This window comes from Cyprinus carpio, chromosome B9, assembly GCF_018340385.1.
Source record: "Cyprinus carpio isolate SPL01 chromosome B9, ASM1834038v1, whole genome shotgun sequence".
Taxonomy (NCBI): Eukaryota; Metazoa; Chordata; class Actinopteri; order Cypriniformes; family Cyprinidae; genus Cyprinus; species Cyprinus carpio.
This window is the reverse complement of record NC_056605.1, coordinates 4975107-4998512: the sequence shown is the minus strand read 5'-3', so window position 1 is coordinate 4998512 and position 23406 is coordinate 4975107. Positions and strand designations below refer to the sequence as shown.

The 23406-nt window shown below is 36.7% G+C and overlaps 1 protein-coding gene across 8 annotated transcripts in view; it reads right to left on the bottom strand.

Moving 5' to 3' along the window:
* Positions 1-23406, bottom strand: part of LOC109095670 (dedicator of cytokinesis protein 9-like) — a 94442-nt gene that overhangs the window by 28355 nt on the left and 42681 nt on the right. For 4 of the 8 annotated variants that reach the window (XM_042730691.1, XM_042730695.1, XM_042730696.1 and 1 more), the window contains exons 5-30: positions 22311-22380; positions 19383-19478; positions 19159-19293; positions 15746-15920; positions 15481-15533; positions 13638-13712; positions 13295-13435; positions 12995-13207; positions 11583-11705; positions 11215-11297; positions 9675-9797; positions 9372-9451; positions 9070-9257; positions 6378-6443; positions 6187-6279; positions 5959-6082; positions 5599-5717; positions 3975-4064; positions 3788-3874; positions 3542-3657; positions 3027-3096; positions 2795-2917; positions 2050-2121; positions 1756-1902; positions 865-948; positions 626-737 (exon numbers count right to left, since the gene is read on the bottom strand). In XM_042730691.1, the coding sequence (XP_042586625.1) occupies positions 626-737; positions 865-948; positions 1756-1902; positions 2050-2121; positions 2795-2917; positions 3027-3096; positions 3542-3657; positions 3788-3874; positions 3975-4064; positions 5599-5717; positions 5959-6082; positions 6187-6279; positions 6378-6443; positions 9070-9257; positions 9372-9451; positions 9675-9797; positions 11215-11297; positions 11583-11705; positions 12995-13207; positions 13295-13435; positions 13638-13712; positions 15481-15533; positions 15746-15920; positions 19159-19293; positions 19383-19478; positions 22311-22380 (2858 nt within the window). The remainder of the gene's footprint in view (positions 1-625; positions 738-864; positions 949-1755; positions 1903-2049; positions 2122-2794; positions 2918-3026; positions 3097-3541; positions 3658-3787; positions 3875-3974; positions 4065-5598; positions 5718-5958; positions 6083-6186; positions 6280-6377; positions 6444-9069; positions 9258-9371; positions 9452-9674; positions 9798-11214; positions 11298-11582; positions 11706-12994; positions 13208-13294; positions 13436-13637; positions 13713-15480; positions 15534-15745; positions 15921-19158; positions 19294-19382; positions 19479-22310; positions 22381-23406) is intronic. The other 4 variants (XM_042730693.1, XM_042730698.1, XM_042730694.1 and 1 more) reach the window with 1 other exon arrangement.

Here is a 23406-nt window from a genome sequence, read left to right as displayed (position 1 = left end):
AGCAATTTTAGTTGAAGACCCCTGAGTTAGAGCATGTGCCAGAAAATAAACATCAATTAAATAGTTTTTATGTTTATGTTTAAATGTTTTAACTGAATGCGACTAAATTTCAGTCTTGGAATATGCAGTCAAAGCATAGACTACTTTTTGTAAACTTAATTAATTATTATAAATATATTATAAAAGAGCAGTGGTTCTCAATCTTTTTGACTCAAAGGTCCCAAATAAAATATAAATTATAATATTTTAATAATATGCATTACATTTCCAGGTCTAGATATCAGACAATATGTGATATACTGTCTAGTCTAATTTAACATTATATATCGCATATTCAGGGTTTTCAAGACCTTGGAAAAAAACGTAAATAAGAAATCTAGATTTGTAGTTGTTTTTGCTTATTTTAATGCTCCTTCTGTCTTATTTTAAATCATTTAGGTCATCTTGAGGCCTCCTTAGATGTTTGCTGAAAGCTCCTGGCTGAGAAGCACTGGATTATAGGAAGATAGCTATAATAAAATATACTAATTATGTTAAAAACTTCTATCAGCCTTTGATTCAGTGCCATTCAATCAATATTCAACAAGGTCTGCTCTTTCTGCTCTTCTCTTTAATAATTGATTACCTTGAAAGCGCTGGATTCGGCCCTTCCCGAATGGCATGGGCAGATTGAGAGGAACGTAGTGCTCATGATTACAGACCACCTTCAGAAACTCAAACTTAAACTCATACAGCGTCTGAGTGAGGAAGAAACAGAGAGACGGGCATCAGACTGCATCGCGGGAAATTACAGAATATGGAATATATATATTTGAAATGACATGAAAGGGTGTAAATGGAGATGTTAAAGCAGAAGCATATTACTTTTGCATCTCCGGGCATGAAGCAGTTGATGTAGTTGTTGATCTGCTTGAAGACAAACCCTCTGTCCATGAAGGTAAAACAGCGCTGGAGAAAACAAACAATGGTTGAGTTTACTGACCGATTCAAGATGTGTCTTTTTTGTCTTTAAACCAGTGTTATTACTTATGACTAAAACCAAAACTAAAGAAAAAATTAAGCTAAATAGTAATATATAACAACATAAATTAATACATTTTTTTTTTAATTTTGTTGAACTACTGTACAAATAAAATCAAACCAAAAGGAATGTTGTTCTTGATTTCTAACTTCTAGATCTTAACCCAAATAAAACATTATGCCATAATCTATTTAAAATACACTTTATTTTATACTAAGTATATTTCAAATCAATTTACATATTTATAGACATATCACTTCAATTGTAATTAAACTTTATTTGGAGTATTTCTTTATTGCACAATGCACATTTCTTAATATTAAGTCTAAAATGTGTTTTAATATCATATTAATAAGAATTGCACGATCTCTGTATAATATCAGCCTTTAAAGGCAAGATATTTAAAGTGTACCTGAAGTATACTTGCAATAGTTCCACTTTAGCACAATCAAATATACTTCAGTTCACCTTTAGTTGGACTTCAGCAAAACTTCTGCACAATTAAAGTGCATTTAGTACAAAACTAGTTGTTCCAATAACGCAGACTTTAAGTATATCAGTTTAGTATACCAACAGTACAATTGCAGGGTATTTTTATCAAGCACATAAATATCTAAATGTGTCTGTAGTATACTTAGTACAAAATAAATGTATTTCAAATACATTTTAGTATTTTATTTTTCAATAGGGTAGATTTGATGCTTGATGTCTTCCAGACCAGCAGCGCGGCTCACCTTGATGAAGACAGCAAGGCTGTGATTGGCGTTTCGTGTCGCGTCCAGGTAGTCTTTGTATTTCTGTGTTATATGAGGCACCAGCATTGTCACTAAGGTCTCCACGGAGTGATAGAATGAAGCTGAGAAACGCTGGTTCCTAGACACCTGAAGGATATGGGATTAGCTTACAACTGGCATGAAAATAACACCCGGTTTTTGTTTTTTGTGATTACAGACATGACCATATGAAGAAGTTCAGAAATAAACTAGATTTTAGTGTAAGAACCCATAAAAGAGCTTGCCCATTCTCACCTTGGCCTTGCCCGTCTCAATCAGGTACTGAGCCATAGACTTGACTAAAACCTCAAAGAAATACCAGGAGTACTAGAGGAGGAAGAGAATATACCAAGAGCTCATTTGCAAAAACAGATTTTTAGAAATTTTCATAAATCATGTTTTTTTTTTTTTTTTTTTTTTTTTTTAAATTGTGCATTCCAAAGTAATATCAATCAAACTGCAGTTGGGTTGTTTTGATTAAGTAATACAAAAATAAAAAAATAAATAAAAAAAAACACATAAAACACAAAAAAAAAAATCACATAAAAAATGTATATATATAAATATATATTTTCTATATATTTTTTTTTTTTTTTTCAGCAAAAGCAGATATATTTTCAATATAAATCCTATTAAACTGTACTATACAGTGTACTTTCATAAACTCAAAAGACAGCTAGAAGTACTTGGCTATTAAACAGAGTACCACTTGAATAAAATTAAAAACAAAATTTTCTGAACTAAAAAGAGATGTAAAAAAGACTTAGATGTAAAATTACCACAGCTACACTTTAAGTACACTTAAAAGTATAATTTTCTGAACTAAAAAGTGGGCCAATTTATACCTAGAAAGTTTTGAAATAGTACACTTATAAGTATACTACTAGTACACTGATTTCAGTGTACTTACTACATAATGTAAACCTAAAAAATATACATGAACAAATTGAAGTCTACTCCTTTATTGTGAGGGATGTTGAATCTGATTCGCTGGCTGTACCTTCAGCAGTTTGTTGCTGGTGAGGAAGTCAGTGGAGGGTTTCAGGATGGTGGTCATGGCTTTGGCCAGTTCCTCATGGATAGTTTTACCATTGGTTAAGTTAGTCTCAGCCTTCAAAACGTACTACTCAAAAACACAAGGAAACAAGAATGTTGATTACACAGGGTTATGAACAAAATGACTTGTTTTACAACACAAAGGCAAAGGTGTGACGTATCATGATGCAACTCACCTTTACATAAGAACGCAAGTGATGCTCAAGACCCTCTTCATGACACTGAGCCACGACGTGAATCATCACCCTGACGGGACAGCAGACAAAATGTTAGACAAAATGGGTACTAAACTAAAAAAAATAAAAAAATAAAAATAAAATAAAATAAAAAAAAAAATAAAAAAATTAATTAAAAATTAAAAAATAAGGTTGGAAAACCTTTAACTAAACGAAAATTAGAAATGTATTGGCAAATAAACAAAATATGTTTAAGGTGAAACAATAAAATTACTAACTTTAAATAAACTAAAACTGAAATAAAAAGAAATTAACCCCCCCCAAAAAACATATTATACATATTACAAACATATAACATATTATACAAAAAAAACAAACAGAAAAGCACATCAAATTACTAAAAATAAAACTATGAAAATGAAAACTGAAAAATGAATACAAAGTATTAATAACAAGTATAATAGTGTATTAACCGTACTAAAATAAGACTGTAACAGACACAGTACAGCACAGACCTGGTGACGTTCACAGCAACATCATCCTGACTGGAGATGGTGAGCACACGAAACAGCTGGTTCAGTATGGTGGGGAGGAACTTCACCATCACATGAGCCTCCATGGCATGCAGACTCTACAGAGGACGAGAGACAGAACTGTGATCTCAGGATGAGCTGGGTGAGAAACGCCTGCTAATGCACACTAAACTGAACAAACACCTCCAGGCCTCAAACATCCTCAGATGAAGGACAGACAGCAAGTACCTTCAGGTATTTGATCAGTTCTCCTCCTGACTGGCCTGTGGATTCAATACTCTGGCAGTGATGAAAGAAGTTATGCAGATGTTGATCCTGATGAGAAAGAAAAGTTAAAAAATAAGCATTAATGCTCTATATCACATTTTGTGTATGTAAAATTCTGATCTGAGATGTGCAGGTGGACACTTCATACCTGTGTGTATACAGTGGACACCAGCTGTGTGGAGACTTTGAGCAGCGGCCGCCCACCATCCACCCACTTCACCTCTTGACCAGTGTGCTGCTGTAACACACACACACACACACACACACACACATTTAATCAGTGCACAGGAAACATGGATCTGAAAAGGCCTTTATTCTTCAAAATGTAATGCTTACTAAAAAAGATGGTCACATGATCAATAACCGACATGTCAATGAACATGTCGACTACTGTGAATATGTTAATTAATTATTGAAATATTTATGTACATTCATGCACATTTCAGACTTCAAGCATATGTGCCTGTATACTTCAATCAGGGCTGCGTTATCCTAATGGGCAACATGGGCTGCAGTCCAGGGCCCTGAACACTAGGGGGCGCCCGAGACAATCCTCTTTTGCATTTAAATAGGGTTAACCATTCTGTATAATACGGAATCGTCCTGTATTTAAGGCATCAGTTTGTCCTGTATTTGTAGGCATACACACCGTATGACCACCTGGACCATACAAATAACAAATGAATTATTCTTTTTCCAAATAATTTTTTTGAATTGTGAACATAGCCACTCCAGAAAGGTTATAAGACCAAGCCGCCTAGTTGCTCCCACTTCATAGCGAGCGGGACTCGTGTTTTGATTTCTGCAAATCAGTTTAGCAAATGCAAAGACGTGATTATTGATCGCAAGCACAATATCCAGCTAGAAAATTGAGAAAATCTACCTGACAGAAGACATCCTTCACTATTGTAAGTTAATGTTGTTAAATAGAGAAACGAAATGATACATTTGTAAAAGTTCTGTAACTTCTAGCATATTATAAAAACAGCAGGAAGAAGCACTTTTAGTGGTGAGTGATATTTATTTTTATTTGCTGGGCTGTTTGTGATTCGTAAGATTATTACTCGATAATATTGTTTAATTTTTGGACATCATTTTTAGCCTCTTATGGGATTATGATGTGCACATTGTGTTTATTTTTATTTCACGAGTATATAGTGCATATCTTTGATAGCATATTTGATTTACCAATTAAATCAAACCATGTGTGTGTGTGTGTGTGTGTGTGTGTGTGGGGGGGGTGCTATGGTGACATGGTCTTCAATGGTGAATTTTGCAACACATTTCTAATTCACCCCTTAGCAACTTAACCCAACACATCTCAAATCAAATCAGTACAACAAACAAAATGTGACAAAATACAAAAATGAGACAATGCAACAAAACAAAACACAACTACAAATAAAACATAAAAACACAAAACACAACAAAGCAAAAAATACAAAAAATAAATAAAACAACACATAACAATAAAACACACACAAAAAACAGCATAATACAACAAAACATTAATACACACAAAACAACAACACCACAAACAAAACAAAAAGCACATCACATAGCAATGTGTCAACAAAATACAGACACACACACACACACACACACACACACACACACACACACAAAGACAACACCCCAAACAAAACAAAACAAAAAAAAAAATACAACAAAACAAAACAAAATAATACAACCAAACAAAAACCACCAACAATAAACACACACACACACACAAACACACAAAGAACATGATTAATATTAATAGAATCTCTCACCTTGCTGCTGTTGTCCTGGTAACTCAGGTAACCTGATGGCAGGTTTGCAGCCACTACCACCTGCTGTTCATTCATGATGACTCTGCCATCCTTCAGCAAGGGGAGCCACGCATAACCCACTACACACACACACACACACACACACACACACACACACACACACACAACAGAATGAGTGGGTGGAATGGTTCTTAGCAAAAAACAGGGTCCCTAAAATGCCAACGTATGCAGCCCAACACATTGCGCTTAAATAGTTATAATGGATCTAAATATTGATTCTCCTTTTATTCCTTCACTGTGTATTTTCAGTCCAGTGGTTAAAGCTGCTTTCAGAAGGTCGTATGTGAGTGTGCGTCTCACCTTGTGTCTCCACCTGTTCTCGTCTCTTAGTGCTGGCTTTGCTGTTGCTGTCACAGCTGATGTGATAGAGAGTGAACAGAAGATGATGTCTGTCCGTCAGCTGAGCCGGCAGCTCTATCTTAAACTGGACAAGTTAAAAACAAACATTCAAACACACAGACAACACAACAGTTTGACCATAAGAACACACAAACGCAGATATGTAGAGCTCCGAGGTAAACGTCTCACCTCTTCATAAAACTCTGGGTTCTGCTGGTGGTGTAAGACCGGAGCAAATGCTTTCTTACAGAACAGAGGCCCTCCTGGACGCCCGTAAATACACTGACAAAACAGAGCACACAGCTACATATATGTATATATATATATATATATATATATAATTTAAGTGTTGAGAATTGAGTGTTTGTGTGAGACATTACCTTCAGTGGGAGAGCGTCCTCTTCATCTGAATCTCTGAACTCAAGACACAGAGCGATATTTCTGGCCTGGAATCAAAGAGACATGAACATGAAACACACTCAACTAACACTTCACTGAAAAATACTGATCTTTCTAACCCTACTTTAGCAACTTTACTTATCCTACACACTTTTGCTACATGAGTCCTGTGACATTGTGTCTTGGACTTAAAGTTTAATCCCCAGTTCCACAGACAAGGCTTGAGGCCAGTCCCAGACTAAAATGTAAGGCTGAGTTGTTTTAATTGAAAGAAACGTGCACTGATTGATCTTAAAGTCAATCTTGTCTCAAGAGGGACACCAGTAATGTTTTTTGTAAGGCGCATTTATAAAAATTACTTAAAATGTCCTAATTGAACTATGGCCTAATCCTGGCTTAGTCTAAGCCCTGTCTGTGAAACCAGACCAAAATCTTTTAGTTGTTTACCTGCATGTCAGGTCAACAATAAACCAACATCAGAGAACTGCAAACTGTGACTGCACTGTCAAATTATTGTTAAATTTTTTTAAATATTAACTTAAAATCTCAGGGGCCTTTAAATAAGTATTTTAGATCTCAACAGTTTGGGAATCGCTGCTGTAGCACATTGCCTGGATGGATGTCTGTAGCTGGTCTCCCCATCCTGTATTTAAGCCAAATTAGTGTTTTGGATGTAGCCCTCCTTTGCATACTTGAAGGTTTTTGGCAGCGACTGTTAGACTGATTTATTCCTGAGGTACATCACATTCCTTCTCTCTCCTTGTTTGATGGCAACAGAAAAGCACTAGTGTCCCATTGCTTGTTAATTTTTTTTTTTTTACTTTTCAGGTTTCCCTAATGCCTCATTACACTTGTTAATGCCTGTAGTTTCCACTGCATATGTTTAAATATTAAGAAGAATGTTTGTTCAGGTCAATTTCTGCATTTTTCCCATAATGTTCTCAAACTCAGTTCCTGGAGGGCCACAGCCATGGAGAGTTAAGCTTCAGCCTTAATTAAATGCATGTCTTTCTCTTTATTTATTCCTTCTCTTTCTAGCTTGTACTTATTTGAACAATGTCTAAAACTTGGTATTACAAGCACTTCCTGTGTCTGTTTGCCTCTTTAAGAAGAATCGCTTTATGTATCCTCTAATTGTAAGTCGCTTTGGATAAAATGACTAAATGTAAATGTAAATGTAATCAAGTCCTTCGGGCTTATTTCATGTGTTGGAGCAGGGTTTGAACTAATGCTGATCCATTTGTGCTCAGAAATGGGAAATTCCTTTTCCGAACAGGAACTTTTAACTGGAATGTCTTCCTCAAGTCAGAGTTCCGACTTGGAAACTCTTGCGTTCAGAATCCCAGAAGGCTACTTAGCATGCCAACATTCATAAAACATGAACAACAGTAGCAATATATTGTTTGGTAGCACTTCTGTTTGTCTCTGTCTCAGTAAACTCATTGGTGCACACAGTACTATCCAACTTCTATCAGTGCACATGATAACTCAGCATTATCTGTGCAAAATACAGCTTTTTATATGCTTGTGTAATTGACGAATTGTTTTTTTTATTGAATATTTGCAAATCGCCTTTCCTAATAATGTGCTAGTTAACAAGTTCATGATGAATGAGGCTGAAGTTTACCGTCTCTCAGAGAGGGGCGGGGCGAGCAGAGCTCATTTGCATTTAAAGCGACATGTAATAAAACAACTCGCTGTAGACAGAGTTGTTTCTGACAGGGTAAAAACTGTATTGTTTTACACTACCATTGATACATTTTAACCAAACTATGCTACAGACCTTTTATTAAGACCCTAAAGAATCATATCAACAGCATCCGACTATGACCCCTTCAAAACATCTGTCAATGGAGCAAGAAAAATAATCTTGTTTAGCCTTTGAATTAAGATGATTTTTCTTACCCCACTGGCAGATATTTCTGCTTGCTTTAAGAAAAACTTACTAAATTTTAAACTTTTATTTTTAGAAAACAAAACTTAAAGGTGCTGTATGTAAGATTTTGACTCTACTAAAGCATAGAAATATCATAATATGTTTGCAGATATTTAAGAAACATGCTAAGTTAACATACATGTTAATCTGAAAAACAATGCTACAGTCAGTTATTCTCCTTTGAAAATGTGCGTTCCGGGCCGGAATGTTGATCTTTGTTTTGGTTTGTGAAACCCGCCCACTGCTGGTTTACCCAATTGTATTTCAGCAGCCAGTTAGCGGAAAGCACGGTGCATTTCATTTAATTCATCATCAATTGAGCTCGTTCTTGTTGGTGTCCTCAATCTGTCAACTTGCATGTTTGTCAAGTCTGAGGAGGAGAGGCCGGGTGAAAAAAAAACCCTGCAATATTTTGAATTTAGACTGCAATACCTAGTTCAACCACTCGGTGTCAATCCTACATACAGCACCTTTAATATCTGAAGAAAATGCATATTGAATCAAGAATGTTTAGATATTTATACTAGAAAACAAGACAAAAATACTAAGTAAGAAAATCATTTTTTGCAGTACTGGTATTGCTAACAATGTAGGCGTCCATCACAATTTGACCTTGACTTGGGTGTGAATTCACTCCCAGCTCTGATATCTGACTTCTGAGGTAAATGAAACACAACATAAACTCAGTAGGAGTTTGAGACCACTGCTGTGGGTTCAGAAACGTAGCATGGTTTTACCTTGGTGAAGCTCTTCTGGCTGTCGTATCTGAGATGGCGTGGATACACATACAGGTGATTGTTGTAAATTGTGAAAGGCTGGGAGCATTTAGCGATAGACGGCACAAACTCCTCCACCTCAAACACTATCCTGCTCCAGTCTGCGACTTCCGTCTGACGAAGAGGAAGATAGGAGGGCGTGACACAATCTGCACACACGAGATCAACCAATCAGTGAGAAGCAGCAGGTAGTCGACATGAAACAATCCAAATCCATGCGTTTGATGCAGAGAGACTTTTAGAAAAGCATATGAGAGCCTTACTAGTGAGATCTGGTGCGACGTTATCGACCGTAACATCCAAATTACCCAGAATCACAGGCAACTTGGCCATCTTTTCTGGCCTGAGAGAAGAGAAAGCACAGAGGAGGAAAAATAAACAAGGGGAAAAAGAGACTATTCTGTTTCTAAAATATCAACACCCCTGACAGAAGAGAGAAAACAATACCATCTTTCTTGTGAGCTGAACAAGAGTGTGTACAACATGGTTCTGCAGGTCATGCAAACACTAAACACATGAAACACTACAAGAGTGTTATTATTGGAGGGAATGACTGTAGAACTGACTTCTTGAAGTCTGCCAGCAGTCTGAACATGTCCTCGTTGGAGAGCTTGTTGCCGTCCTGTCGGTAGAGAGCCGAGAATCGAGCGCTCTTGTCCACCGTCCCGGAGGCGTCCTTAAACAGCGGCCTGAGAAACAGACACAAAGCTCATCCTGCTGGTGTGTTATGCCACTTTTCCACTCGGGTGAAAGAGATAAGAGCACACACAGACACACACATCCTGCCCAGCTCGTCTGTAACATCCCACTGGAAAGATAAACCTAATGGCATGGCTTAAAAACTACAATCAACAGCCTTTACTAGAACAAAACAGGAACTAAAACAGTTGTACAGTTATTTGCCTGAACATTATTGATTCTACTTTTGTAGCTTTTACACAGTACAACTCAGGCTGGAAGTCATTGTATAGTTTAGACCTTTGAGATGTTTCAGTGGTGTTTTCATACTATCCACAGTCCAACGTATGCACTGGTAAAGCACTGTACCACACATATTATAATTTTAAGTTGATTTTCAGGGCAAATGTGCCACTTTTCCATGCAAATAAACCTCAATATATAATGTTTCACTATATTGACCTGCTCCAATTTATGCGATTTAAACACATTATTACTGTCCACAGAAACTAGATTTTTTTAAGGGATGTTTATGTACCTTTTGTAAGTACAAATTATAATCAAATGATGGAGAAGAGCATTAAAACATGTTACAGATCTTACAAAAAGTGGCCACATCACACCGTATTTCTTCTCAAATTAAAAGAAAAATAGGAAAATGTATGTTGCAATGAAGCCTATTTTAAGACTTAAGACAATTTTTAAGCATTGTGACATTTTAATGACAATTAAATGGATTCTCCACCCGAAAGAGAATAATGTCTTTTGATGCTGGTGAGAAAAATTATATTTTAAACTAAAAGCCATTGCTTCCAGCCAACTATTATATATGCATTCATAAACAAAGCTTTAAAATATTAGTATTGTTCTCACACACAGACAACTATCATTTCACTTCACAGAAGACATCGATCCTCCACTCAAAAATTAAATTCCAGTCGAGATGCATTTAAAAATAATAATAATAATAATGCAAGTATTTTATTATTATTATTATTATTACTATTATTATTAACTAAAATCAGTACAATAAAAACTACCACATCGTACACTTATAAATTATACTTTAGAATTTATGCAAAATAAAAAATAAATAAATTTTAGTAATGTAAAGAAATCATAATGGCCTTAAAAATTAGATTTCTTCATGCAAAATATAATTTCTTTAGATTTTGGTATAAAATATGACAATTATTAACAATTTTGTCATTAAAAATGGCACTTATCCAGATGCACAGTGTAGTTCAGTAAGTGAGTTGCCTGGATTTTCACAGTGGTACAGTGATGATGTCTGCCGCATCCTCCACAATCTCACATTCAAAACTGTCCTGCTTATGGCATGGAAATGTCTGAACCATAATAAGTGACTTCCATCATCTGTGTGTGACTTTCAAGAGCTTATTCTAATAAAAAGTCAGTGTGTCTCACCTAGCGGCCCATGCAAACGGCATTCGGTACTGACCCAGCCGGCTGCAGGCCATCTTAGCGTTCTTTAAAACCTTCTGAGCAGCCTGAGGAGAGAGGAAAGAAAAGAACTGCACTTTTAAAGATATGCAGCTCTGTAATTAGGTTTGCAAAGTATGCCATTTCAAATGGGACTTCACATTATTTGTATCTGAATTATATTACTATAACACACCCAGAATGGAAAGAGCATGACAGGTCTCCAGGCAGAGATGGGCTAGTATCTCTTCCAGAAATATGAGAGCTTTAAAAACACTCGCCAACATCAAGATTTTTTTGGCTTTAGAGGCCTAAAAGTGATATCACACACACAGCAGCAGCAGCTGCGCTACCTTAGCAGAGTCTGAGCTCTTCATATAAGGCTCGGCACAATGTGCTATTCCACCCTGTAAGACCTTCTCTATCCGAGCGACCAAGAAGATGTCAGGGTGCGGACAGGTCACCGAAAACACGCCCTAGAGAAAGAAATGATCAGAAAAACTCAATGTAAAAGATTTTCACAAACAAGGGTAGTAATGTTTAATGTACACAAGTGTTTGGGAGTCAGTAATACTTTTTTAGATGAAATGCTTTTATTTAGCAAGGATGCATTAAACTGATAATTAACAGTAAAGTGACTGGGAAAAAAAACCAACACCATTTCTACAGAAATGTAAAGGATAATAAGAAATGTTCCTTGAGTGGCAAATCAGCATATTAGAATGATTTCTGAAGGAATATATTACATTTTATAATGTATTAAAATAGAAACAAGTAGTTTTGTAATAATATTTCACTGTAATAATATTATTGCATTTACTGTATTTTTTTTATCAAATAAATGCAGCCTTGGTGTGCAGAAGAGAGTTCTTTTTTTGCGTCCTTTTTTTTTGTCTTTTTCCTAGTTTGTGTTAATGCAAACAGCATAAAATGTGCCAAAAAATGTGTATTTTTATAAGAATTTTAATATTTCACCATAATTTCCCTTCATGAATCTATTTTACAAACTACTTACATCATATTGGCAAAAGATCTGACACTGCACAAAAAATAATAATGTATTAAAATTATTATTGTTTCTAATCATTGACTTATCCAAGGACTGTAAAATTAAAATAAAACAAAGCAAAAGCAAAAGCAAAAGCAAAAGCAAAAGCAAAAGCAAAAGCAAAAGCAAAAGCAAAAGCAAAACAAAACAAAACAAAAGCAAAGCAAAACAAAGCAAAGCAAAGCAAAACAAAACAAAACAAAAAACAAAACAAAACAAAGCAAAGCAAAGCAAAACAAAACAAAAAAAAAACAAAACAAAGCAAAGCAAAGCAAAGCAAAGCAAAACAAAACAAAACAAAACAAAACAAAAAAAAAAACAAAACAAAACAAAAAAAAAAAAAAAAAAAAAAAAAAAAAAAAAACTAAACAAAAAAACAAAACAAAACAAAATAAAATAAACGTACTCAGCATTTAGTATTTGGAAAATGTGTAATATTTTGTGTGTGTTTTTCCATAAAAAAAAAGGTCTAGAATCATAAAAATAAATGGATTTATGGTCATTATGATCATAACTGATGTTAAAAAAATGGGGGGAAAAATCAAGTGTTATGGTTACACTTTTGTGAAAGTTGAATATTTTAAACTGTGTCTGTGCCTGTAATACTGTAAATGGCTTTCATTTGAGGGATGAACCAAACTGATTCTGTGTGTTTATCAATAGCAGGTCACAGTTGCTGTTGACAGAGATGGGATCTCTTGTTGTGTGTGTCCTCACCTGTCGTGGAAACTGAATGGCGCTCTCTGTCAGGCTGTTGGCTGTCGGTTGAGCTGCTTGTGGACTGTCTGGTGCTGCGGTGCTGCTGTGAGCTCCTGACGGAGGCAGCAGCGCTTTCACAGACGAATGGTTCATATCCACATGGAAGTCCGAGGAGATCTTGCGTCCGCTTTGAATATCAAACAACGACAGAGAGACGAAGAAGGGCTCGACCTGCAATGCAAACCAGTACAGAAACTCTTAGAAGTTGGTATACTGTGATGGAAATGGCTGGAAACTATAGGTAGTAAGGTGAAGTACGTTAGTGGTTGGACCCTCTTCGTTTTCCGCCACACAGCTCTGCAGGTTGAAGGAGAGGTCGTTACAGTTCACCAAGATTCGCTTCCCGAACCTTTCCTCAAAGGGCTTCACATCTGGCTCGATCCCGGAGAAATCCAGTTTCTGTGGAGGATGAGTTCATGAGATTCATCTATCTACATATTTTTATACACTACCGTTCAAAAGGGTCAGGAAAAGTTTTGAAAAAAAAAAAAGCCTCTATTCCCCACGATGGAGCACTGAATTTTCAGCATCATTACTCCTGTCTTCAGTGTCACATGATCCTTCAGAAATCATGCTACTGTAAGATGCTGATTTGCTGTACCTGTAAGTCTGGGTCCAGTGTAAAGAGTTTTAGCCGTGTCTCATTTCTCATCTTGCTCTCGATGTCTCTGGCACTCTGGAGAACAGAGCAGGAGAGATATCAGACAAAACCTTTCAAGTTTTTTGATTCAGTGGCATTCACTTCCAGCTCCAGATGAACAAAAACAAATACAATTATCATAGCACATCCATATGATAACCAGGTGCAGAAAAAGTTCACTATTTTCTATATCTTCATATGTGCATGTACATGCTATATTCTCTTTGCTGTGTTTGACGATGACTGTACGATCCGGAGCAAAACAACCTTCTGTGAGATCACACAATTAAAGCATTATTTTGATAGTATGGTGGTTTCTAAATTTTTGGCCAACAAAATGATTGTAAAGGTCTGAGCCTGGTTTCTCTCAAAGGATTTTCTCCATTACTATCACCTGATGGAGTTTGGGTTTCTTGCTTGTCACATTTGGTTTGCTCAGTTGGGGTTTTAAAGACTCTTAATATATAGCAATATTATTGGATTGACAGCACTCACACTATTGGATGAGAACAAAACTTGAACTAAATTGAGCTGATAATGACTACTTCTGTAGAGCTGTTGTATCGCTCAGTCACATTCATATCATAATTTATTAACTCTGCACTGTTATTGAACTGAACTGAATCAACACTGAACTGACTTGTGCTTTATAACGACACGGTTTTCTTCTGTAGAGCTGCTTACAGCTGAATTAAATTCATGATTTAATGAACTTTGCAAAATTATTGAACTGAACTGAATCAACACTGAACTGACGTGCTGAATAAAGACACTATTAGCTTTACAGTAACACTATAAGCTGTGTGACTGCTTTGTAGTTGAACTGAGTTGGCTTCTAACTAATGAACTTTGCAACATTCACACTGATACTGATCTAAATCAAATCAACACAGAACTAAATGGAGTTGAATGATGACACTACTATTTGTTTTATTACAGATCTAAAGGATCAATACTGATATTTTCTTGTTTATCACAATGAAGCTGCTTAGAAACAGTGTGTATTCAATGATACAACACTAAATAAAGGTAACTTGACTTAAATGAGCAAACACACGTATCACAGTAGAGTGAATTTTTACTAGCAACTTCTTTAACAGGGATCCACACATTTGGGAATTTTGAGTGAGGGAGAAAGGATTGGTCATGTATGCATGTTGATCAATTGAAGGCTGCTTGATTTAATATTGACTTCTGCTGAGTGTTGACATTTTTTTTTTTAGCAAATATGGCCATTTTCGATTGTGTAGCAATGTAAAAAGCACAGCTCACACAGAAGTCACTTTCAAACCAAGCAGCTTTCGGTTCATCAACTTTTTCGCCCCCAAGCGAAACTCAATTTCCTTGAAACTCAACACATATTGCTACTGAAGTGAATGGAATTCGCCTGTGATAAATGTTGAAGAACTAGTTGCAGAAATGGACAAAGTTGTTGGTGCTCATTGCATTGAAACTTCACAAAATATTGACAGTTGTTCTGAAAGGCTTAGCAACAAGTAAGCACGATTTCCTCTTGCACACCTGTATTTTCTCCTTTACTTCAAGATTTTCAGTTTTCCATCCCTTAATGTCAAATAAAGTCTATCAAGCAGCCCTTTCAGTCTCAGTGGGCGGTTCTTGGCCAAAATAAGCTACCAAGTGGACCAGACTTTAAAATGACAGTCAGAAGTCTACCTACACACCAACTGTACACAAAAAAATCTCCCTCAAACTCAGCAGTTGTGCAATGATTTCTGTGTTCAGTCAGACTTGAGTTTCTCTCACACTCAAGGGTCATTACTGTTTCTGGACAAGTGTGACCTACCTGAAAACTGTCCATACTGCTCGAGGAGTGATCGCTTTTCGCCTGTTCATCATCTATAACAGAGACGGACAGAAGAAAGTCATTACACCACACAGTAACCACAGTAACTCTCTGAGGGACACAGTCATGTCTCTGTCATTGTGTATACAGTCACTCCCATGTGTGGAGGTCAGTGTGGTTTGCTTCAGGAATGTGCATCTAAATGCGTCTAAAATGCACAGATGACTAAGGGTTCTTGATAATCTGCACACACACACACACACACCGTCGTGTAAGTCTCCGTTCCTCTTGTCCTGCATGGCGAGCTCAAAGCTGCTGTTGAGGATTTTGTTAAGGGTGCTGATCCAGTCGTCCATCTCGCTCTCAGAGTCTGCAGCCAGAACATAGCCACTCTTATCTTGCATCTTCAGCTCGAACGCAAACCTCCGCACACGATTGTTCTGCACATATAAAAAAGTTCAAAATGAACTCACTTGATGATACATTTACCACAGTTAAAACCGCTACAAACATCTCTTATAGATGACTTTTGAGGTGTATCATGTACGCTACATCAGTAAGACTCAGATTAATATAATTTGTACAACTTCAGTCATGTAATGTTGTAGAACCTTCCTAGAAGCCTGGGAAAGAAGTGAGATGATTTCCATACGGAGGACAACAGATTCCCAACCCTGCCCAGGGCAGTTCTTACAGAGGGGTTAAGTGTCTTTAAAGGGATGGGTTTAAAAACATGAGAGCAAGGGCATCTGGTCAGGCAAAGACAACCAGAGAAAAATGCAGGAATCCAACTTTTGACCCCACAGCAGCCGGGGATTTCTCCTACGAAGCTGCTCACGGTTGCTTGCTCAGCTGGCAGAGCTATGTATTTTAAAGTTTTTTAGAATCTAATGATTAACAGAGAAATACAGTAAAGGAATTTACTCAATTAAAAGCATAAAAACAGTTTTTCCCTGATGCCATCTCCAGCTTAAACAGCTAACACAGGAATCATTCCCTGTGTTGTGTAATTCATTTCTGTAATTCATTCTCCACCTCTAATTATTGCATCTTTCTCAATTATTATGTAAATACATATGCATATCTCATTATTTATGCAGCTGTATATAGAGAAAACAATGCACACATCTGTACATAAATCTACGGTTCCAGATTCATTGTTATTAGTTATTAATTCTTACTATTTAAATGTTTTCTGTTCTCATGTCAGATATGTATGCATGTATGTATGCATGTACCACAACCAATTCTTTGTGTGTCTGCGCACACTTGGTGAATAAAGCTAATTCTGAATTCTGATCCTTTGCCAGGCCTTTACTGCAGCTGACTTCAGTTGCTGTTTGTTTGCGGGTCTTTCTGCCTTTAGTTTTGTCTTCAGCAAGTGAAATGCATACTCAATTGGATTGAGATCAGGAGATTGACTTAGCCATTGCAGAATATTCCACTTTTTTACCTTCAACAACTCCTGGGTTGCTTTTGCTGTATGTTTTGGGTCATTGTCCATTTGTACTATGAAGCGCAAATCAACTTTACTCCATTTGACTGAATGTGGGCAGAGAATACAGAATATCCCTGTACACTTCAGAATTCATCCTACTGTCATGTCATCAGTAAACACCAGTAACCCAGTGCCACTGGAAGCCATGATCACTCATGCATCACACTGCTCCATGTTTCACAGATGTTGTATGCTTTGGATCATGAGCTGTTCCAAGCCTTCTCCATATTTTTTTCTTCCTGTCATTCTGGTACAGGTTGATCTTAATTTTAGAAGTCCAAGGAATACATTTCCAGAAGTGGTCTGGCTTTTTTAGGTGTTTCTTGGTAAAGTCTAATCTGGCCTTGTTTGCAGCTTGTGGTGAAGCTTCTGTATTTGCTCTGGTGAAGTCTTCTCTTGATTGTAGACTCTGACAGTGAACGTCTGCCTCCTGGAGAGTGTTCTTCTCTTGGCTGGATGTTGTGAAAGGGTTTTTCTTTACCATGGAGAGAACTCTCTGATCATCCACCACTGTTGTCCTCTGTGGACGTCCAGGCATTTTTATGTTGCTGAGCTCACCAGTGCATTTTTTTTTTGTACCAAACTGTTGATTTGGCTGCTCCTAATGCTCCTGCTGTCTCTCTGATGGATTTGTTGGTTTTTGAAGCCTAACAATTGTCTGCATGGAGAGATCCTTTGACTGCATGATGTGGTTCACAGCAACAGCTTCCAAATGCAAATGGCACACTTAGAATCACCAATTATGAAGGAATATCCCACATCTGTCCATGAAATGGCTTTTGAGTCAACCATCCAATTACTTATGGTCCCTTGAAAAAGGGGGGAGGTACATATTAAAGGGCTGTAATTCCTTAACCTTTGCTCCAATTTTTGATGATAATACCCTCAAACTAGTGTGCACTCTAAGCTCATATTCATTAAATAACTGTAACTTGAATATGTTTTGGTCAACATCTCTGCATGTATACACATACATACATTCAATGAGATGAGAATTTTGTCTGTTTAAGTTAGTTCACTAGGTGTCATCATGACTGGAAAGATTAAAATCTCTAAAACCTTACATTGGAAGCTCTCATTTACATTATAATAATTAATGTCAAATCTGTATGTTCTCCTATTTGTGTTTCAGCAAGTTCCCTCATTCTCTTTCTCTTTCTGCCAGTCTAAAGAAGTGTTATTTTAGTAACACTGAAAGACTATCATAGATTTTTTATATTTGAATTCATTTGTATATTTTCTGTTTTCAATTTAATTTCTGTTAAAGTTTTAGTAATTTTGTTCTTTTCTTTTCTATTGTTCTATTTTTATTAGGTATTGTAATTTATACATTTTTTATTTCAGTTTTAATTTTAGTTATTTTACTATCAAGAAACGGAGAATGACAGAAAAGCTAATATTTATTTTATTTCAGGTAATTGTGTTTTTTTATGGCTTTAGCTTTAGTTAACTCTAATATCCCCGGTCTGCAGTAAAAGCCATTGCTCTGTTGATGCAGACGAGGGGTGAGGAGGTGAGAGGCGTGTCAAAAGGTCAGGGGAAGAGGGCTAATTAAATGGACACAACTCATTACAGATAATGACAAAACGACGCATGTAGGGTGTGACGCTGGTCTGCTGGTTTACCTATGAGTGATTACGGCCACAAGTTCCAGAAAATTCCACACAATAATAGAATGGGGGGCCAGCGTGGGCGTAGAGCTTTATTTTGGGATTTGTGTATGTGGAAAATTCACTCCCAGAGAGAATGCTTATCAATCATTAAAACAGGGAGGAGAGCCATTTCATCCCCCACTCTCTGCTTTCTTTGCCTTCTCATCATGCTCAGTACTTATTATGGAAATAATATACTTAAGTGTGCACTGAATATAATGTTTTCAGACTTTTAACTGCATGCTAATTGCAATTAAGTGAAAATGTATTACAATTTACATTTATATTAAATATAATCAGCTTTTTGACCCACTTGAGTAGGGCTAAAGTACATCTTTATATGCAATTTCATAACTACTCCTATTGTTTATTGGAATATGGCTAAAGTGAATGTACTGACAAGCATTTATAGTCAACTAAAATATACTTAAATGTCATTTCTATTGTAATGAGAATCAATACCGTGACAATTTCTGAACAAGATAGAGCGAGGTTTGTGTTGTGATCATTACAGCATTGTCTGCACACCTGCACCACTCCCATACAGGAGTCCAGGAAGATGGTTCCTTTGGGCTCTTTGTTGATCTTCTCATCCTTGTAGAAGTTGAGATTATACGACCCATCGCCCAGCTGTGTCAGGTGGAAATACCTTCTTTTGAATGACTGCATGGAAAACAAGAAGAGTGTAAACGAGACATGAAAAACAAACACGTGCATAGACATAACATCTCCGCAGGAGTGAAAAAGCTCACCCTCATGGTGACGCTGATGGCGCTGTTCATGTTGCCCTTATGTAGCCAGCCCTGTTTAATGAGACCACCCTTCTGGGAGCCCAGAGAGGCCGTGTCCTTTACACACACAAAAACAAGAAACAGTTTTGTGATGACAGTCCAAGGTTTGTCTGTTTGATCCTGTAGTTGAACAAAGTAAGAGTCAAATCAAAATGCTTTTCAAATATAATAATATTTCTGTTTTGTTTTACCTCAATGTACTTTTTTATGTCTTTCAGGTGTGAAATGGTCCACACTAATGACCTCATGCTGGCAAGAACAGTATAGCATATGTTGTGCCTTGTCTGTTGGTCATTTCACCAGGCTTTTTAACAAGCTTAACCAGCGAGACTTGATGACGCAACTTTATTATAAAAACTAACAGTTTTGCTGGTGACACTATTGCTCCACCTGCAAGACCAGCAACAACCAGCCTGGACATGCATGCTGGTGTAAACTGGTCTTTTGTGCAAGGCGTCAGACCTCACACTCCAAGGTGTAGATGAGGAGAGCATTGGCCTGAAAGACCCTTTAAGAACAATAGAAGGTTAAACTTTAGTACAATGGGTTGGTTGTCTCTGAATCACCAGTTAAACGCTCCTTAACGCTTTAATCTTGACACTCTGCAGATATAAACAAACCGCACACACAACGGCGTTCAACAGATGAAATGCTTGTGCTGTGATTGTGTGGGTGGGCAGAGGGAGTCTGGATGCTTCATAGACCTCACAGAGCTGCTTTCTCTCAACCAACACACTATCTGAGCTTTCCAGTCAGCAGATATCAAAACCAGTCAGAGTGACTGTACAGTCTTGGACAGTCCAGACTCGTGTGAATTCTCAGAAGGCTGTTTTAGCAAAGAGACTTCAGTCAAGAAATCTACAGTTTCATGTTTTCTGAGGAAAATGTGGGCCTTGTGCAAAACTAAACTGATGATGACCTTTAATGATCCTACACAAGTCTTCAAATATATGATTAGAAGTAGTGTTGAAATGCCATGAACTTCAGTTTTCAACTTAAAGGGATTGTTCACAAAAAAATGAAAACTGCTTACCCCCAGGGCATCCAAGATGGAGGTGACTGTTTCTTCAGCAGAACACAAACCAAGATTTTTAGCTCAAACTGTTGCAGTCTGTCAGTCTTATAATGTAAGTGGATGGGAATCACGGCTAAAACATAAAGCTAAAGTCCAAGTGGACCATTGACACTCTATCTACAATCTCAATCAGGAGTGTCAATGGTCCACTTGAGAGATAGGCGGTGGTAATGCACTTATAAGTCTGCGATCCGCCATAAAGCCACAAGAAGAAGAAGATGATGCATCACACCCTGCTGCTAAGAACGCGCTCTAACAGTGTTAGAGTTCTAACAGTTCATACATTGCATGAATCAGAGGTAAAAAACAATATAAATACTGTCCAGTTTCTTGCACAGACCGATTGTTCTGTGTCTTTACACACCAATGTATCGCTACGAGCCACAGGGTTTAATTTGGATTTGTCTGTGCATGTTTTTTTTTTTTTTGTTTTATTGTATGTTTTATCCGTGATTCCATCCACTTACATTATAAGACTGATTGACTGCAACACTTCGTGTTAAAAATCTTGGTTTGTGTTCTACTGAAGAAACAAAGTCACCTACATCTTGGATGCCCTGGGGGGAAGCAGATAAACATCAAATTTTCATTTTTGGGTGAACTATCCCTTTAAGTAAGAACTGCTCTACCCTCTCTCTATATATTGCTCTGATCTTTAATATACAGTAAGTCTGTAAAAATACTTAAGGATTTGTTTAGATTAAATATTAGTTTACATATGAGCACCGGTAACATCAGCAAGCATCACTAATAATTGCTAACATTCATAAAAACAGCCTGAATGATGTAAAATCTAAATGTGGCAAGCTGTTATGATTGGCGGTGTCAATGGACGGCCATCAGCAATTGGCTGTATGTTTACCTGATTGCAAAACACCCTCATTATTATTACCACACTAACTTTCTAGAAATACAAGAAATCGATCAGTGACCAAATTAGACAAATGAGTCTAACAGGAACTCAGAGCTATCTATAGTCCACACCACAGGCCAAAACTCAGCATAACAATTATACTGCATTCCTCCAACCTACGACCTGAGTTACAGATCAGTCTGTCGTACTGCACAAATTTGGGCTAAAATAAGAAACGTGACTCAACCTCAAGTGGGAAGCTGATTAGTAGAATTAAATATGTGGGCAGCCTTCATGGTCACTGGATTTTGGGAAAACCTAGAAGTCTGTTCCATACACAGAGCCTTGCTGTAGCCCAGTTTACATATGATCCTAAATAGTATGTGACGTTAGCAATAGTGCATCTTATATCATATCATGTTAAAAAAAAATCTTAAAAGAAAAGGCCCAATGACTTCATCTGTGCATCTGTGAATGTGTTTTGAAGTAATGCTGCCTACTATTCCTTGCGCAATAGAAAGGAGTTCTGGATAAATTGAGTTGTACAAAAATGGAAAGTATTTCATTACGAGACTAAGGGATGGAGTTTTATGAAGTGTTAGTACAGTATGTCCTAATACTAGTGTACTGACTTACTTCATACTCAAAACTATTATAGCATATGCATTTAGTGCAGAGGTGTGTTTTTTCCCAAACTATTTTAGCACTAACTCCACTCCTCGGTGGTATTGATTACCTACACAATGCTACAGACAACCCTAATCCTAACCTTAACCAATGAAATTGGCTGCAGGGTGGGATTTGCGTTAAAGTGGTTTGGGAAAATAAATATTCAGCATCTGGCACAGTCCTGTAGGATTTATTAGAGAGGGAAAATGTCACTTAAGATTGACTTCAGTTTCAGAGTTTAACGAGAGGGTCGCAATTCTGGAAGGTGTGATTGTGTGCGAGTTTGATTTACCTCATCTTTATCCACATCTTCATCCACCTCAAAAACATGCTGGGCTAAATTATCAGGTCTGGACACTTTGCTGTGTACAAAACAAACACAAATTAACACCCAGATTCAAAGGAAAAACAGCACTTACACTGTCGCTCAAAAGTTTCGGGAAGTACTTTTTAAAGAGATTCATTAAATTGATTAAAGCTAACAATGAAGACATTTGAAATGTTTTATTTCAAATAAATGCTGTTCTTTCAACCTTTCTATTCATCAAAGAATCCTGAAAAAAAGTAGCATGTTTTCCACAAAAATATTAAGCAGCACAACTGTTTTCAACATTGATAATAATAATGTTTCTTGAGCAGAAAATCAGCATATCAGAATGATTTCTGAAGGATCATGTGACACTGAAGACTGGAGCAATGATCACAGCATTTATACATTTATATTTTAAAATAAATTAAAAAAGAAAAGTTACTTTAACAAGAATGCTTTTTACTGTATTTTTAACCAATTAATTGAACAGTATAGTCAACAGAAAAATTACAGACAAAATTAAAAGGACCTACAAGAAAAAAAGGATTTTAATCTATATCTGTGATATATTTTGCATCTTAATAAGTTTGTTTGTAACATATTTCATTTATGTTCATATCCACATAAACTATCCATTTAGCTTTATATAATGATTGGTAATGACATTTTAATGAAAGTTTTTATGTTTCTTTCTCCAGATAATCAGATCTTGGCTGCACTCTCATCCTGCTCAACTTTGTCTCAATAAAAGATGAAAAAGCAGATGGCCATTTAAACAGTTAAAGGCTCTGTAAGTGTATATGTGGCAATGTGGAGATGATGACCTCACTCACTGTTCCTCTGCTCTTTTGTTACCCAGCAAAACACATTTCCTGCTCTCGCCAACACAAACATCTTTCCAAGTGCTGACAATCACACACAGACACACACACACACACACACACACACACACACACACACACACACACACACACACACACACACACACACATTTGTTTTTGTGAACTGTGGGGACTTTCCATAGACTTCTATTACTCTTATACTGACCAAACTATATTTTCTATCCCCTAACCCTAAA